The 17,451-nt window shown below is 39.5% G+C and overlaps 1 protein-coding gene across 6 annotated transcripts in view; it reads left to right on the top strand.

Annotated features, from left to right (window-relative positions):
- The window catches only part of LOC126213094 (zinc finger protein 729-like), a 109,217-nt gene that overhangs the window by 25,410 nt on the left and 66,356 nt on the right, over positions 1-17,451 (top strand). For 5 of the 6 annotated variants that reach the window (XM_049940693.1, XM_049940696.1, XM_049940694.1 and 2 more), the window contains 2 exons: positions 8,082-8,174; positions 9,100-9,180. In XM_049940693.1, the coding sequence (XP_049796650.1) occupies positions 8,082-8,174; positions 9,100-9,180 (174 nt within the window). The remainder of the gene's footprint in view (positions 1-8,081; positions 8,175-9,099; positions 9,181-17,451) is intronic. The other variant, XM_049940697.1, reaches the window with a different exon arrangement.

The following is a 17,451-nucleotide window of genomic DNA, read 5'->3' as shown; positions in this document are numbered from 1 at the left end:
ACTTCCGCTCCTCGAATCGTGAAGGTTATAATGCCCCATTCACCATGCGGGAACTGGAAAACGCACTTGGCCGATCACGGTCCTCCGCTCCAGGGCCTGATTCTATTCATATCCAGATGCTGAAGAACCTTTCTCCTGCGGGTAAAGGTATTCTTCTTCGTACATACAATCGCATCTGGATTGAGGGACATGTTCCCGCATGCTGGCGCGAGTCTATTGTTGTCCCGATTCCTAAGCCGGGGAAGGACAAGCACTTGCCTTCCAGTTATCGACCTATCTCGCTTACCAGCTGTGTCTGTAAAGTGATGGAGCGAATGGTTAACTCTCGATTGGTTTGGCTGCTCGAGTCTCGACGCCTACTTACCAATGTACAATGTGGATTTCGAAGGCGCCGCTCTGCTGTCGACCATCTGGTTACCTTGTCGAACTTCATCATGAATAACTTCTTGCGGAAGCGCCCGACCGCGGCTGTGTTCTTTGATTTGGAGAAGGCTTACGACACCTGTTGGAGGGCGGGCATTCTCCGCACCATGCATACATGGGGCTTTCGCGGTCGCCTCCCTCTTTTTATTCGTTCCTTTTTAATGGATCGACAGTTTCGGGTACGTGTGGGTTCTGTCCTGTCCGACACCTTTCGCCAGGAGAATGGGGTGCCACAGGGCTCAGTTTTGAGCGTCGCTCTCTTCGCCATCGCGATCAATCCAATAATGGATTGCCTCCCAGCTGATGTATCAGGCTCCCTTTTCGTGGACGATTTTACCATCTATTGCAGCGCGCAGTGTCCACGTGTCTTGGAGCGCTGTCTTCAGCGTTCTCTTGACCGTCTTTACTCCTGGAGTGTCGCCAATGGCTTCCGTTTTTCTGCCGAGAAGACGGTCTGTATTAACTTCTGGCGCTACAAAGAGTTTCTCCCACCGTCCTTACGACTCGGTCCCGTTGCTCTCCCACTCGTGGAGACAATCAAATTTTTAGGCCTTACCTTTGACAGGAAACTTAGCTGGTCTCCACATGTGTCATATTTGGCCGCCCGTTGTACCCGTTCTTTAAATGTCCTCCGTGTTCTCAGTGGTATGTCGTGGGGAGCGGATCGAACCGTCCTCCTTCGCCTATATCGGTCGATCGTCCGCTCCAAGCTGGATTATGGGAGCTTCGTATACTCCTCTGCACGGCCATCCATCTTACGCCGCCTCAACTCCATACAACATCGGGGTTTACGACTTGCGATCGGAGCATTTTATACCAGTCCCGTAGAGAGTCTTCATGCTGACGCTGGCGAATTGCCACTCACCTACCGGCGCAATATACTGCTTTGTCGGTATGCCTGTCGGCTACTGTCAATGCCCGACCATCCTTCTTATCGTTCCTTTTTTGATGACTCTCTTGACCTTCAATACGGGTTGTATGTCTCTGCCTTGCTACCCCCTGGAGTTCGCTTTCGTCGCCTCCTTCAACACCTTGATTTTTCACTCCCTGCAACCTTCCGAGTGGGCGAGAGCCGCACGCCACCTTGGCTCCAGGCTCAGGTCCGCGTTCACCTCGACCTCAGCTCGCTCCCAAAAGAGGTCACCTCCGGTTCGGTCTACCACTCCCGTTTTTTGGAACTTCGCTCGAAGTTCAACAACATGACTTTCATTTATACAGATGGCTCTAAGACCAATGACGGGGTCGGGTGTTCCTTTATTGTCGGGGCACAAAGTTTCCAATACCGGCTCCATGGCCATTGTTCGGTCTTCACAGCTGAGCTCTTTGCCCTCTACCAGGCTGTTCTGTACATCTGCCGCCACCGACATTCTGCTTATGTCATCTGCTCAGATTCCCTGAGCGCCATCCAGAGCCTCAGTGATCCGTACCCGGTTCACCCTTTCGTACACCGGATCCAACGCTCTCTTCAGCAGCTGGTGGACGTCGGTACGCCGGTTAGCTTTATGTGGGTTCCTGGCCATGTCGGTATCCCTGGGAACGAAGCTGCAGATGCCGCGGCCAAGGCTGCGGTCCTCCAGCCTCGGACAGCTTCTTGTTGTGTCCCTTCGTCCGATTTTAGCAGGGTCATTTGTCGGCGCGTTGTGTCGCTGTGGCATGCCGATTGGGCTGCACTTACCGACAACAAGCTTCGGGCCTTAAAACCTCTTCCCGTGGCTTGGACGTCCTCCTCACGCCCTTCTCGGCGGGAGGAGGTCGTTTTAGCAAGGTTAAGAATTGGACACTGCCGGTTCAGCCATCGCCATCTGCTGACGGCTGCGCCGGCGCCGTTCTGCCCATGTGGGCACTTGCTGACGGTTAGTCACATTTTAATGTCCTGTCCCGATCTTAAAACACTGCGCCTCGATCTTAACCTGCCTACTACTTTAGATGCCATTTTAGCGGATGACCCACGAGCAGCTGCTCGTGTTCTTTGTTTTATCAATTTGACGAACCTCGCTAAGGACATTTGATGATGTTTTTTAATCCTATGCCTGTCAGTCTGTCTTTTATTGTGTTTTCCCTTTTAGTTGTTGTTGTCAACTTGTGCCTCGCGGTGCATTCTTAGAGTAGTCAGGGCGCTAATGACCATTGAAGTTGTGCGCCCGAAAACCACAAAAAAAAAAAAAAAAAAAAAAAGAAAGCTAAACATAAATATAAACTAGAGGTAAAGCTGTCATCAGCCTGGAGGTTTTAAACACCGGAGTTCTCCACTACACACAGTCCTACTGACTACCATGTGCTGTTACCCTCTTTCCACATCTGAACTGATTTACCCAACTAGTTAAAAGTACCTGCTGTTCAATGATCAAGGACCTTTGGATTTGTAGTGTCACTATTACCCATTGAGCCACCAAGTACTAGAATAAGGCAGAAGCATTTAGCAGTAAAGTCCAGAGCTATAATCCTTATAATTCCATATGGAATGCACTCCAAAAGTAGATGATGAACACACCAGAGGTCACATGACCATAAAGTGTAGTTAGCAGATTCAGTTACACAAAAAATGGTGCTGAACTGACACCTTTCTGCCATCTGAATTGTTCATTTATGGAACAGTGGTTTGCACATGTATAGAAACAGGCAAAGGTCATTCCAGTTTGTAAGAAAAGTCACAGGAAATACGTGCAAAACTACAGACATACCTAGTTGGTGCAAAAATCTTCTTGAATGATTTTGTGATCCTGTATGATGGCTCTTGAAAAAAAAATCAATTCATCTGCAAGAATGGAAATGGATCCCATAATTACTGGTCATGTGAAACTGTTTACTCTGCTTCTCCATAGTGCTGCCACAATGTAGTCAGCCTGTAAAATGAGACCATAGTTCTGAAGCAGTATCTGTGGGAAAGCTAGCAAAGTTGATGTGCCTTTCAATTACTTAGTACTTCTGCTATGCAGTTAGTCATTACTTTATGCCTTAAATTACGTGAAAACAGTAAGATACGTTAGAACTGAATTGTACAAATGGATAGGTGTGATGTACCTGCCTTTACCACATTGTAAACTATACAAGTACCTTCTCTTGTGATGGTGTCCAACAGTCATAGCTAATCCACAAAACATATGGAATGAAAATGAATGTTTGCATAACTGCCTACTTATTTGTGACAAAAAGTATTTTAAGTATAGTTATATATGTTGGCAATATAAGAATATTATTGAGTCTGAGAATCCAACTTTCACTACTGTTTGGGGGTTACCACCAATAGCATGCGCTTTCATTTATTGCACAAGTTTCACCCATATTCATTCTTGCCCTTCGTCTCCCCTCCACTCTTCTGATGCTACCATCCCACAGGTGTGTCATCTGTCTTTTCGGTGTACATTCCATGGCTTGCTAAATATTTCAAGGGTTTCTGCTCAATGTTTTAGCCAGCTTTGGTCCAAGCGTATTTTGAACATGACAATTTTCTTGGAGGGCATTACATTCAGGAACTACAAATACATCAAGAATTTACTGTTAACATGTTGATGGTAGTATGGTCTTTACTTTGTATGCAGTCTGACTAGCGTGCATTCATCAGAGGACCTCAAACAACTGCCTAGCCTAAAAAATGCTTGCTTTGTGTAGTGCACCACTGACTCATCAAGTATTTCTACAATTCTCCACCTCATAATGCATTTCCAGCAGTCTGCAGTTTGGGCAGTCAGAGAATCAATGAAGCCTTTGGTTGAGACCCGCCACTCATGCCAAACCAAAGGACTTGAATCAATTCTGGGAATGCTGATACAAACTGTGTGTGCTGCATGCACTCATGTGTGACACAAGGGCTCTTCGCCATTTGTGCTACCTTTCAATATAAACTGAAGGTGGCCTCAGAACCCAAACGATGGGTATCATTGGCACCAACATCAGCCACAACTTGTAGACAGCCACACCCTGTGTGTTTCGTAGCCACAGGCAGGACATTTTCCAAATCTCAGATGAGGCTCCATGGCAGACATATTCAGTACACGTAGGATTCATTTCCAGTCCTGGATGCCATTTCCCTAAGGAGCTCCATAATAAGTTTGACGTTGGAGGTCCTGATTAACTAGAAAACTTCTCTCCACTTGGGCCTGTCTGGACCCTGATGAATGAACACCTCCCAGTCCACTCACAGGGTCAATGGGTGAGGCAGCCTCCACATCACTCTCTGCCTCAAACTGTTACGACCCATCCCTCACCATTTGGTGAGGACAACTCAGCCACATTGGGTACACCACAAGGTGTCTTGACAACAGAGCCAGTGGGCAAAATAGGTGGCACCTTAGGCATCCTATGTGATGAGCCAGATTCTCGGCCCCCACTACTACAATAGGCAGCAGCCTGAATGCTGCTGAATATGGCAAAACGCATCTTCAGCTGTTGGTGAACTGAGGCCAGCTCCTCCATCTGCACACAGTGTGCACACATTATATCCATTCCAGTACTACTATTCAAGAATTAACAGTAAAACACACAGGAAAGCTATATATGTAGCTTTCTATTGTTCTGATGTTTCACCAGTGGAGGCTAATGCATTATTGCACAGTGTAGCTTTTCATTCAAAAGAATTAAGATCTGTGCAGCAGACCATGAATACATTTTAAAGTTACTAAAATATTGGATTGCACCTCTTTACTACAAAAGCATGGAAGGAATGTAATCATAAAAAGAGAGAGAGAGAGAGAGAGAGAGAGAGAGAGAGAGAGAGAGATACATATGAAGGGCTTATTTCAATAGTGGTACAAGTCCATTACCTCCACTTTTCTGCTATAATGCTTCTAAATTAATTATCCAAACAAAGAGAAAGAAAGGTTCATGTCTAGCAAGAAGCCATATGCTTGAATATATTTGTGGTATCCCAACTGCAGATTTTTCAGCATTCATTTAACTTTAGGACTCTGTATCTCAAGATGAACAAAAATGGACTTGTACCACTATTGAAATAAGCCCTTCATGTGTAACTTGATTCTGAAACAACCCTGATTAAATCAAGGTATTGTTAGCAGTCAGGTAATGTACGGGATTCACCTTTGTTTCAAGTAACGGTAACCTAATGCATACATGCTAATTGATTTTGAGTGCTATGGGTGTTATTTCAGGCAGATTCTGGCTGCTCAATAATGCTCCATTCAAGGAGCAGGGATTGTTGACTAAAGGAGGTCATGAAAGTTAGCCCGAGGTAAAGTTACATATTTTTGGTTAAACATAAATGGAAGGAATCACTATCACTGCAAAATAAATTTTTATTCATATCTAATCTCAACGTGTCAAATATGCTAGTGTTGTCTGTTCTTTAGGACATGTCCAAGGGGACAGACAGCATTTTGATCCTGCAGCCACAATGACTCAGGGACAAAGGAAGTAGAGACATTAGTTGTCTGTGGGCATTAATTTACATCAATAAGGATGATTGAAAATGTGCTGGACCAGGAATTGAACCCAAGTCTCATGTGGACTGGGCAGTTGCAGTGATGACTATGCCATCTGGACACAGTGGTCATCACATCTGCATGGTCTACTCTAGCATGCTTCCTGTCAGACCCAAATTCTGAACTTACTCACCACTGATGCAGTGCACTTGCTCATGATCCTCCTTACACATGGTGTCTCACTGGTTCCTGTAAGAGTTAGTGTGGTGTGCATCTACACTGAAAGGATCATTGGATGACATCACCTTAATTATATATGTGGTGTCCAGTCTTTCGGATATGTGGATGTATCGTCACATCCTGTTCCAACAATCTGAACATGTTTTCCTTACTGCAATCATTTGTCCATCGTTGTGGACATGAATGTGTAATATCAGCATTCCCTGTTTGTGATCATTTCTTGGTAAAAACAATTGTCACAATATGGTATAATTTTGCTTGCTGGGATCAACCCACAACAATGGGGACAAACATTCAGCCAGTGTGATATTCCTCCTCTCACTGTGCCATTATGGTCAACACTCACTCATTGTGCAGCTTCATCAATGCATCTGAAAGGGGCAACAGTGCATACTGGGAGCATTAAGTGATTGACTACCGATACCTTGTATTTTCTACTGGTTTGAATGAAATATGCTTACCTTTCAGTAGGTAATTATGCATCCCCTACTGTGCTCTGCTGGTGTCACATACTGCAGTTTGAGCCTCTGAGACAAGCAGTTGCTGGCCATTCAAAACAAACAAAATACAACTCTGTAATAGACTGCACGAATCCATGCATTACAGTTTTGTAAATGTGAGATTACATCTCTGAAACTTACTCATTGTTGCTACATAGGGACTCTACCATTTTCCAGAGAATATGTAGTGGAGGTCACAAAACTAATGAAAGGTCTGATCTGAGTCTTAAACTCTGCTCAAAATTAGGTGATAGTAGTTCATCCACAGCTTGACTCTACAAATTAAAAGATGTTCTCTTGCCTCACTTACAAATGTTCATTGCCTCTTCAGCCAACAGCCAAAAAGTGAGCCTAGGATGTCCTCTGAGCCCAGCCAACAGATTTTATTGTTGCTCACGAGCCTCAGTTCACAGCTGGCCAATAGAACTTACACCATATCTCATATGAGACAGTGGCAGATACAGAAAAACCTCAAGGAGGGCTCACTAAAGATATCTTGAGCTACCTTTACGTTTACTGTAATAAAAGCTAACGAAGTCATATGGAAAGTGTAAGAAAGTTTTATTTAAACTGATTATACACATATACATGATATAAAAAAGTTAGAGTTGTGGTTCTGTACTTTAAATGATGAATTCTATGCACCTACTCTTCCTGACAAATTGGTTAATTACATTGTCAGCACGACAAGCAATGTCAGGGTGAGTGTCCAACAGAGCTAAGCCATTAAGTCAATCCTCCTTCACTGTTGACCTCAGCCATGTCATTGTACACTGCAGTGTTGAAAAACTTCTTTCTACTGCTGCAATAGATGCAGGTAGACAAATATTTTGTACAGCGTGTGCAAAGTAGGATGGTCAGATGTAGGATAGAGAGATAATGCTTGCATAACAAAAACACAATCATTAAGGGCATTTATGCTCATTGCTTGTATTGAAGAGACTGTCCCATTAGTCTCTTTTTAATCACAAAGTGTGAGTCTTCTTCAAAATAAAGTAGTTCGGTTAAGCACTGATTTAGTTTGTGCGCAAGATCATTAGCAGCATGTTCCAGTAATTGTGATGGGAAAAGGATGTTGAATTTAAAATGATAAATATTTTCTTCAACAAAATGCTCTCTCATGCCAGTCTTAACATGGTCCAGCGTTGGAATAAAAAGTTACTTTCTTATATGTCATAGCATCATCATTATGATTGCATTATGATGAACGTCGAAACTAATTTTGCTTTTGCCATTGCCCAACGCCCAAGATATGGTCTTGTAAGATTTTGCTGACTGGATATGTTATGTGCATGTCACTTAGTGTAAATAGATTGATAAGAAACTCCCCTTTTCTTCCCCTTCTCTACCCCCACCCTCTCTCCCCCCAACCGGTCTCCCTGCCCCCGCGCCCTGTCTCCCTGCCCCCGCGCCCTGTCTCCCTGCCCCGCCCCCACGCACCACCACCAACCACCCTGTCTCGCCCCCCTGTCTCCTCCTGTATGACAGTGCCATGTAGGAACAAGACAGATGCCCTGATACGTCACTTTCTTGATTTTTTCAGTTTCTTGAAGACCCATTAAAGGCTGGCGACCCTAGTGTTTGCGTAAAGCAAGACCCCGAACTGAAACACCATGCTGCTGGATCTGAGCATAATGTAAGTTTTCACACAAGCACTGTATTGTGCAGGAAGTGTAGTAAGAAACTCTAGTTAGATGTGTTATTTGTAGCGTATTACCAATAGTATTTTAACAGCACTTGTAACAAGCATATCTTTATGAACCATTACTCTTTCATTAATTTTTTATTGTGATTCTATGTAATGAATGCCTTAAGTACATATTTGGTGTAAACGGAACAAGGAAGACTTCCTCTTGGAAGTAATTGTTAATCTTGTTACATCTCTGTGTCACAGTGATGTAACATATGTGGAACTATGACATGTGATGGATGTATATTCTAGAGTTCCCAGTCACTATTCACTGTAGTATTTACATCATTACTGAAATCCTGCTGTGGAATTCCTTATGATTTTCCTCCAGTACACATGACATAAATTTGCATTGTTCCCTAAAGAGCAGGCACTGAAAATACATGGTGATATGGCAAGAAGCTGTGTAAATAACATTAAATTTGGGTAATTTTGATGATAATGTGTGGAATGCCACATTCATTTGATTAATGACCAAAAATTCCTCTTGTTTATGGGTTTACTGTTGGAAGATTATTTGCATCTTTATATTATCTGAGTTTAATTTTGAAATGTTGCCACACACGTATATGAGATTTGTATATGGGAGTACAACCATCCAATAGAGTAGGCCATAGTGCCTCTGAAATCGGAGTGGATTATGTGACAGAAATAGAAAGTGAAAGTATGCCAAATAAGTACTACACAATGGCTGATAGCAAAATCAGGGGCAATAGAACTGATTTGGATGCATTCTGACACTCTCTCTTCCCAATTGATAAGAATCTCTGCAAAGTTGGATGATACTAATGAGAAAAGAATATTGAGAGCTGTCATATACACACAGAAGATAGCAAGCAGTTATAATTCACAGATTGTGTTCTTCTTTCAGTTGGTTGAAGATCCATTGGAAATATCTTTGTCCACTGATTTTATCAAGGAGGATCCTGAATTAAATATAACTGAGAATACTGTAAGTATTTACATCTCTGATGTATTGCATGTATTCAAGTAGTAAGTCTTTTGTTAAGTGTGTAGAGTAAAAGATGCATTGCAGTGGAATTGTCACAGATTGTCAGTTCTCTGGAATTTGTTGCTGTTCGTAATTGTAGAGTATTCTTGTACTCCTGCACTTGACTTTCATATCACCTCTTACATTCTGACTGTTTTAAATAGAAGTGGAAGGGGATTAGTGGCTGGTATAATCCTGTTCTCAGTAGCCCTTGTTGTTATCAACTACATTGTATAATGGTTGTCTGTGATGGTCGCGAAATTCACATTTAGATGAAGTGTAAGTTCTAATAGTGTAGGTGATTTGAGAAATATTCCTATTTTCAACAACTTCTGATAAATAGAATTCAAAAGAACACTGGCTGTTCTTATCTTTTGTGTGAATCATAGTTATTCTTGAGTTTGCCCTAAAATTTTTTTGGGATTTGAAAAACAGAGATGAAATTTGTGGGTTCTAGATCAGCCCCGATACGTTGGCCACAATCTGTACATATTGTGGCAGCTTCTGTGGTACCTGTTGTATTACTTATAAAATTTTCATTAATAGAAAAACTCTTATAGCTTTTAGTGAATGATTGTACATAGCTGAAGCCATGTATGGCCTCACCATTAGAGTCCTGGCAGATCTGAAGAAGAAAGATTATTTTTTTTAAATATGCTTTATGACCTTGCTAAGGGAAGGAGAAGCTCACATTGATAAACATGTCACAAGAATGAAATTAGACAAATATTGGGGAACATTCAACACACATTTGCGAAGGTTAGGTACTGGCTCACTCTTGATCTGATTGTTCATAAACAGACTTTCTGAAGTTATAAAGGATTTTTCAGGCACTGAAATGTTAGCTTCTTCAGACACTGGAATGTGTGGTGATTATACAAGCATACAGGTCTAGGATCCAAACTATCATGCTAGGAACAGCTCAGAGACTATATAAAGGAGTGTAGCTGATTCACAGCTAACAGGCCAAGACTTAAATGTCACAGGGACTCATGTTATGCCATTTTAAACAAATTAAAGGGATGCATTGGCATCACAAGTACACAGGACAGTAAGTGAAACAGTAGTAGTGTTGTTCCACAAGAAGGGTTTTACAGAAATGAGAATGCTGCACATAGTAGTCAGGGATGTGCATATGAGGAGTTTGGCTAAAACAGTGATCTGTAGGGTGTCCTAGGGCATAGCTGTAGTTGTCAAAGTGGCTGGATTGTAGTTGGTGACCACTTACCATGAAAATACAAAAGGCCATACTGGCCTTCATATGCAGCCCAAGAGATCACAGGTCCAACAAGATGTCTCCATGGCACCAGGGCCAGAGGTTCAGGGATAGTGTCCGCTGCATGGAGTGCTGTTCCCATAGCAAGTGTGAAGAACAGTGTGTTGCTGATTGTGTGGTCTGGAATACCATGTCATGTGGTTGGCACTGAAATCACTGATGTACCCCACTTGTTACTTTGAAAATACATAACTTAGAGTAAACGGTGGTAGACACCTGAGAGATCTACGAATATGATGTGTGAACATAACACTGATGCTGAGTAGTACATGCAGATGTGCAGTAAATATCTTAGCTCTGTCAGCTAGAGTGGACATGCAACCTTTGTGGTCTCGGGAGCATAAAATGCAAGAGCTTAATAATGATGCAGAAAAACAGGGCTGACCATTTTGATACTGGCACATGGTCAGCAAGATTCTGTAGTAATTGTGGAATTGGGAATTTTATTAGATAATTGCATGAGAAGCTAGAGCAAGTTAGCAAGATAGCAAATTAATACTTTGTTGGAGAAGCAGTTCAGTGCCAAGCTGCTACATCTGTTACTGGTAGGTTCAAACAACACACAAGTGTAACGGAGATCCTTCAGAAACTCAAATGAGAATTCCCAGAGGGAAGGTGATGTTCTTTCTAGAGACACTATTGAGCAAATTTAGAGAACTGCCATTTGAAGCTGACTGGTGAACGATTTTGTTGTTTCAAACTTACACAGCACATAAGGACTATGAAGGTGAAATTTGAGAAGTCAGGGCTGATTGAGAGGCACATATACAGTCTTTTTCACTCATATTTGTAAGTGGAATGGGAACGGAAATCACCAGCAGGGTTATGGGGTACCCTTTGCGATGTGCCATTAAGTGGATAGCGGAGTATAGATGTATGTGGAAATTCTAGGTAAAATAAGTAGCTGACCAGTGTAGTAGGAGCAACAATATGTTTCATAGTAGTAAATGTACATTTACATACATACAAAATAATCTATTACTAGTTCCCTTAATTAACCGTGCAAGTAGATTAGCACTAGTCACAAACAGCTGGTTGTCACTACACTTCACAGAGATAAATCCCTGTGGGAGCTTCTGCCTTAAGATATGCAGTGTGGCTCACCCCACATGCATCCACGTCTTCATTTATGGAATGCAATGTGTAAATTAAAGAATGAATAAATGAATAACATTCACACCATATCTCTAGCCAGGGCAGAGATTACAGTGTTGAAAGCAAATTTAATTTTCTGAAAAACATTGTGAAACATTCAATAATAGGTGCAACCCATCAAGACAAATTAAGACCATCATATTTCACTGAAAGAAGTTATACCTGTATAAGCAATTCCTCAAGGATGTTTAAAATCATCAGATTTCACAAGACTATAACTTTATTTATTACAAAGGTACAGAATTGGGGTCAGATTTTTATTTCTATACATGCCTGCAAAGCCTTTATTTCCAAAGGAACCATATGATTTTCACGTTGCTCACATTTTGTGTGTGTGTGCACATACAACATTAAGGTACTTTTCACAGCTATGTTTAGGACCAGATTCGTCATTTACTGATCACAAATATCAAAATCCTTTTCTACACATTTAAGCATCCAGACAATAGACTTGATCCATGCATTTTCAAGCATGTCAGTTTAGGAAACTCAATGCTGTTCCCAAGTAGTATCATAGTTCATCCAGTGTTATTGGTACACATAGGTGGAGCCTCTCACAAACACCCACCAATAAAAAAGATACCATAATGTGAGATGAAGCAAATTTCATGGTCAGGTCTGCAGACCCTTTAGCTGGTCAATGCTGGTTCCAATGCAGTGGTATACCATCCGTATGAAAAATTATATTTCTGATAATTTCCCATCTCTTCGGTTTTTTGACCATCTATGTGTTTTCTAATATTATCAACTTTCTTCAATTTGTTACAGAATTTGCTCCTCTTCAGATTCAGTTCAGTGATAATCTCATCAAACTGTTCATCACATTACTTATGTTTAGTAATAATTCCTTATCACTACCAACAAACTTCCTGCCCCATATTGCACAGCACTTTAGCCTTATTAATGTTGAAGCTACCAGTTCAAGTCATCCCTTGAAGACTCATTTTATAAGATGGAAAAGCAATCAGAAATGGCCTGCTACTAGAAGTAGTAGACACTACTGGTCACACTAAATGAAACATACTGCATCCAATTCCTTAGTGTCTGCTTGGGTTTCAATTGAAATGGGATCCACAATTTGGTAAAATTGTCAAGTTGATCCCCTCAGCATTACTCACCTACAGGCAATTTCAATGGCATCTTTTGGAGTTTTCACTTGTTTTTTGAATTATCTTCTGGGAAAGCCAAATAGAAATAAATAAAATATTAATGTTATTTGTAAAGGCAATAGGGAGTTCCATAGTGACATGTAGATGCAAAATGTTCACATCACATTCCTACTACAAGCTTGTATAGGATAAATACTAATTTGTTCATTGCTGCCATGTCCTATAAGATTATCCTATAGGCTAGGACTGAGAGAAAGCGTGCTGGGAAGCATTTCTGCATGTAGACACTCTGGAGGAACATTCATTAATTGCAGGGCAGAGAGAGATGAGCTTTTTGGTTATCTCATTCTCATGCTGGTGCCTCCTTAATTTATTATCGATCTGAATGCCTAAGAACTTAACTCTTGGAACCTCATCCAGTGTCTGTCATTGATATCTACTTGTATCAGTAAGTCATTTGAATTTGTTTGGAATTGCATGACGTATGTTTTTGTAAGTATAAAGGTTGAATTTTTGTGCTGTTGCCTGTAAACCAGTTGCAAGCATGTTCCATTATTCTCCTGGCTGTTTCTAGTATGAATGTTTTTGGCCATTATCAGTGTACTAATTATCGGCAAGCATTGCAGATTTTGAAAGCATCTCCAATGGCTTTAGCACAACATTTATGTAGGTCAGTCCTGTGGGACATCAAATGTATTGTTTCCCCATTCTGTATTCAGTTTTCCTCCCAAGGTATCATTTATCACTATGACCCAGTTTATTGTTGCTAAGCTAAGATTCAGTTCTTGTAAGTGTAATTCATTTAAAATGACAACACTTGTAGTTTCCCTGAGTAAAGGAAGGATAAGGCTTTAATGTGATGCCAATAAGTTTTCTTCACTTCTATGTGACTTGTACAGTTACAGAATGAAAAAGTCATCCCAGCATTGGGGGACTGCTGTAAATAGTGAAGGAGAACATTTTGTTGATTATTTAAGTCTCTTATTTGTATCTGTTATATATTACAGTTAGGTAAATATGCCATGAACGATATACCAACCAAATAATTGCTGGAACTGGGTACATATGCCTTACCTTTTTTCATTTTATTGGTAAACTGTGTTTCCTTTCATCACTGTCTAACCAGTATGTATAATGTTCAAAACAAAACGTGGTCTGTTAAGCCCAGTGTTTGAATACAGATGTTGCAAACACGGATTGGTATTGTACATATCTTTTGCAACACGGTTAACTCAATGGATGTGTGCTAAATCTTGAATGATGAAACATATTGTCTTTAGTTGTCAAGTTTATAAAGAATTTAATATTTTCTCAAAACAATTCTGATCTACAAGTAAGGTTATGGCTGAGTAAATGTGAGAACATTCTTAATTTGTTGTAAAATTATGTGGCTCTGTTGAGATGTTAATGTAATCTGTCCACTATTGATTCTCATAATATTTGAGGAGTAGTGTTTGGGTCAGCTGTGTTGTGACAGTTAACCAACATAAAAGCTAATTACTCTTGTTGTGATGTATCGGTTAAAATAATTTTAATGAACAACCCATAGGGTGCATTGAAATATTTTGTAGGTTATCAACTAAATTTGTTTACTTCATTGTAGAAATGACTGAACTACTAAATATCCACCAATTGATGTTGGAAATAATTTGATTTTGTTGTATGATCAGTAGGCCTGGTAGTTGCAGTGGATAGAGATACAATTATTTCTTAATGGAATACAAGAGTATAGTTACTCATTAAATGTTAGTTGAATCGAAAGTACAATTCAGCTGAGGAAAGAGCGATTCCAAGTTTTCTCTTGGGCAATCACATGTTTGAAAAGTGAGTTTCATTCATTGTTATAGTAACAGTTCCTTTTCTAAATGATTGATAATGGGTTCACACAATTGGCCGTGTGGAATTAAAGATAGCTTCTGAAATAATTTCTTAAAATTATGTTTAAATCAGAAATTATTTGAATTGCACCCTTCCTTTAAAATCCAAATACGTAAGGAATATGTTAAATTAGGCATGCAATAATTGAATCTAAAACTTTAAATCTTGAAGATAAAAGTAAAAAACTAATTGCATTTGGGACACCATAGATTCTATACACAGCTCACACAAATAGCATTATTCATAATGCAATTTTTGATACTCAAAAAATTAAAACTATACATAAATCATACGATTTAAATACACGAGTCTTTCGGGTTTTCATTATATTACATTTTCTTCTTAAAAAATAAATATATTCATCTTGCAACACAGTCATAGGTCCCAATTCTAAAGACATAAGGAATATCTGATGCTTTTTAAATGATCATTGGTTAATTTATTAATGTTCAAATTTGTTCAGTTCTAACAAAAAGTGCTGTCATTTTTGTATTTTGTGAAAAAATTGTAGCCTTTGGAATGGGTTTTAAAAACATTACTATAGGTTCTGCATTTTCAGAGATGCCGTCGAAATTGTTTTATACCTCTCTCATTTAAAATTTCTACAATGACAAACAGTCCAGGATTTATCAGATCAATATGCACATTCATGACAGCATCTGTTGCTATTATGTCTTCGTTTGCAGCATTTGATCCCCGCAAGAATCATTTTCCACCTCTGAATACCAAGCACATCTTTGATGGGTTGCATCCTGAGTTACGAGAAGATGTTTGGTTTTTTCAAGCTTCAGGGTTGTTGTGACAACAATATTATGATAGCTTAAGGTAAAAAATAATAATAGTTTTTAATATGAGCAAAAACGTTTGACCTGAATGAGAGTTACGCTCACTCAGTTGTCCAGAAACCATCTTCCAGTACCATAAAATATGGTTTTTACTTGAATCTGAGTTTGTGCCATTTATAAAAATCTGTAGCTCACCCAGCATACCATTTTCTGTGTTTCATCTGGTTCCACACTCCTCTCCTCATTGTACCACAAATAGCATCCATGACGACTTTACCATGTCACGCAGCAAAGAATAATAGTCCATTTCCACTTTAAATACTTTTGAACACAAACTGGATAATGTGTACCTTTTCTTTTTTTCTTTCTTTCTTTTTTTTTTTCAAATATAGAAGTAGTACAGCCATCTCAACGAATTGTCAATTTTTTTTTTATATGTGAGATCTTCTTATTTACATCAGGTATTATTTATATGAAAACACAGCAACAGAAACTGTTTCATGTGTTAGATCTCATTAGTGATGATGGCATGATAAAATGTTCCTGCAGCATCCAGGCACAACCTGCAAAGCCTGTACTTATTCATGTTATGAATGAGCACTTTGACTTTGGTCTTCGTTAATCATAGACACACTATCTACAAAGTCAGTCTGTAGATCTCCAGATTTGAGAACTCCATTTTGCACATATCCCCAATTCAGCAGATTGTGAGTTTTCTATGAAGAAGTGAAATATTAAATATAAAATTTCCTTATAAATTTCTGACACTATGTCAGTGATGCTACCATTAACTTCTGCATATTTTTGTTGCCTGTCAACATCAATCCATTTTTTTCCATTTTACTTGTTTGTCAGTAGACTTCATTCTTTAATGTGGAGTGAAGTTTAGGAGTTACAGTTTTTACACTTTATACATGAGTTCGTAGTATACATGAATTATCGGTAGACTACATGTTCCAGTAACTCCTTACCTCATAAAAAAATGCTCTTTTCAGTGCATTCACCAGATAATAAGAGTTGGCATGATACCTACATACATGCATTGAGGTGTATTCAAAACAAACAAAATGTGTAATAAATGAAAGTATTTTTTATTTGTCCCATTTCTGTATCTGCCTAAAATTGCTTATAAGCTCCCTGAGCTGAAAATACCATGTAGTGTTTTTTGCAAAACTCTGTGCATCTTTGTATTCTGATCTTTAAATAATCTGTCTGGTGCTTGACATATTGTCATCTCTGTTGTAAAAAAATTCAACTGTTTACTTCTTTTTTTCTGAGACCTTGTTATCCAGTTCGTGTTGGTAATGTGTGCTTAAACATTATGGAAGTTGTTCCACTGGAACAATTAATTTGTTTGTTACTGCATATTTCCATGTTGGGCTCTCTGGATGTAGTTATTTCAATCTTTTCACTGCTTTTCCTAAAGTTTATGGGGATTAGTATGAACGTAAATAGGGTTCTGATGGTTACACTCCAGTGACATGAGTGGTTGTGCATTTACATTACTTGTACATACTCTTCACAACTCTTTTTCCTCTTTACCTTTATTTTAAATCTCGACATTTGCGAAATTGTTCTCTTCCCTTTCTTCTGGAGTCTTGTGATATTTGCTTGTCTTTTTATCTACACTGAACCAATTGTAATTGATTTGCTTACAGTTTTGCAAAAAATCTCTCTCTCTCTCTCTCTCTCTCTCTCTCTCTCTCTCTCTCTCTCTCTCTCTCTCTCTCTCTCTCAAATTTATTATCCATTATCTTTAACAGAAAGCTAGTAATAATAATGTGTAACAATGCTCCAGCCTTCATATACAGATGTATTACTATGTAAATTATTCAGTAAATGAAACTTTTATTGTTTCATCCACAAAATAATTCCACCATAAATTCTTTGCTTTACAGCACATCTTTTTTAAATTGTTTAGGTTAAAGTTACCTAACAAAAAATTTAAACATTCTTCCTGACCTACCTTCTGTGTAGTAAGAATCCTTGATGTTAAATTCTTCTTTGGATATCACAACTTAATCAGTAT

The sequence above is a fragment of the Schistocerca nitens genome, chromosome 11 (assembly GCF_023898315.1).
Source record: "Schistocerca nitens isolate TAMUIC-IGC-003100 chromosome 11, iqSchNite1.1, whole genome shotgun sequence".
NCBI lineage: Eukaryota > Metazoa > Arthropoda > Insecta > Orthoptera > Acrididae > Schistocerca > Schistocerca nitens.
The sequence above is the reverse complement of the archived record's forward strand: the minus strand, read 5'-3'. Positions and strand labels throughout refer to the sequence as shown.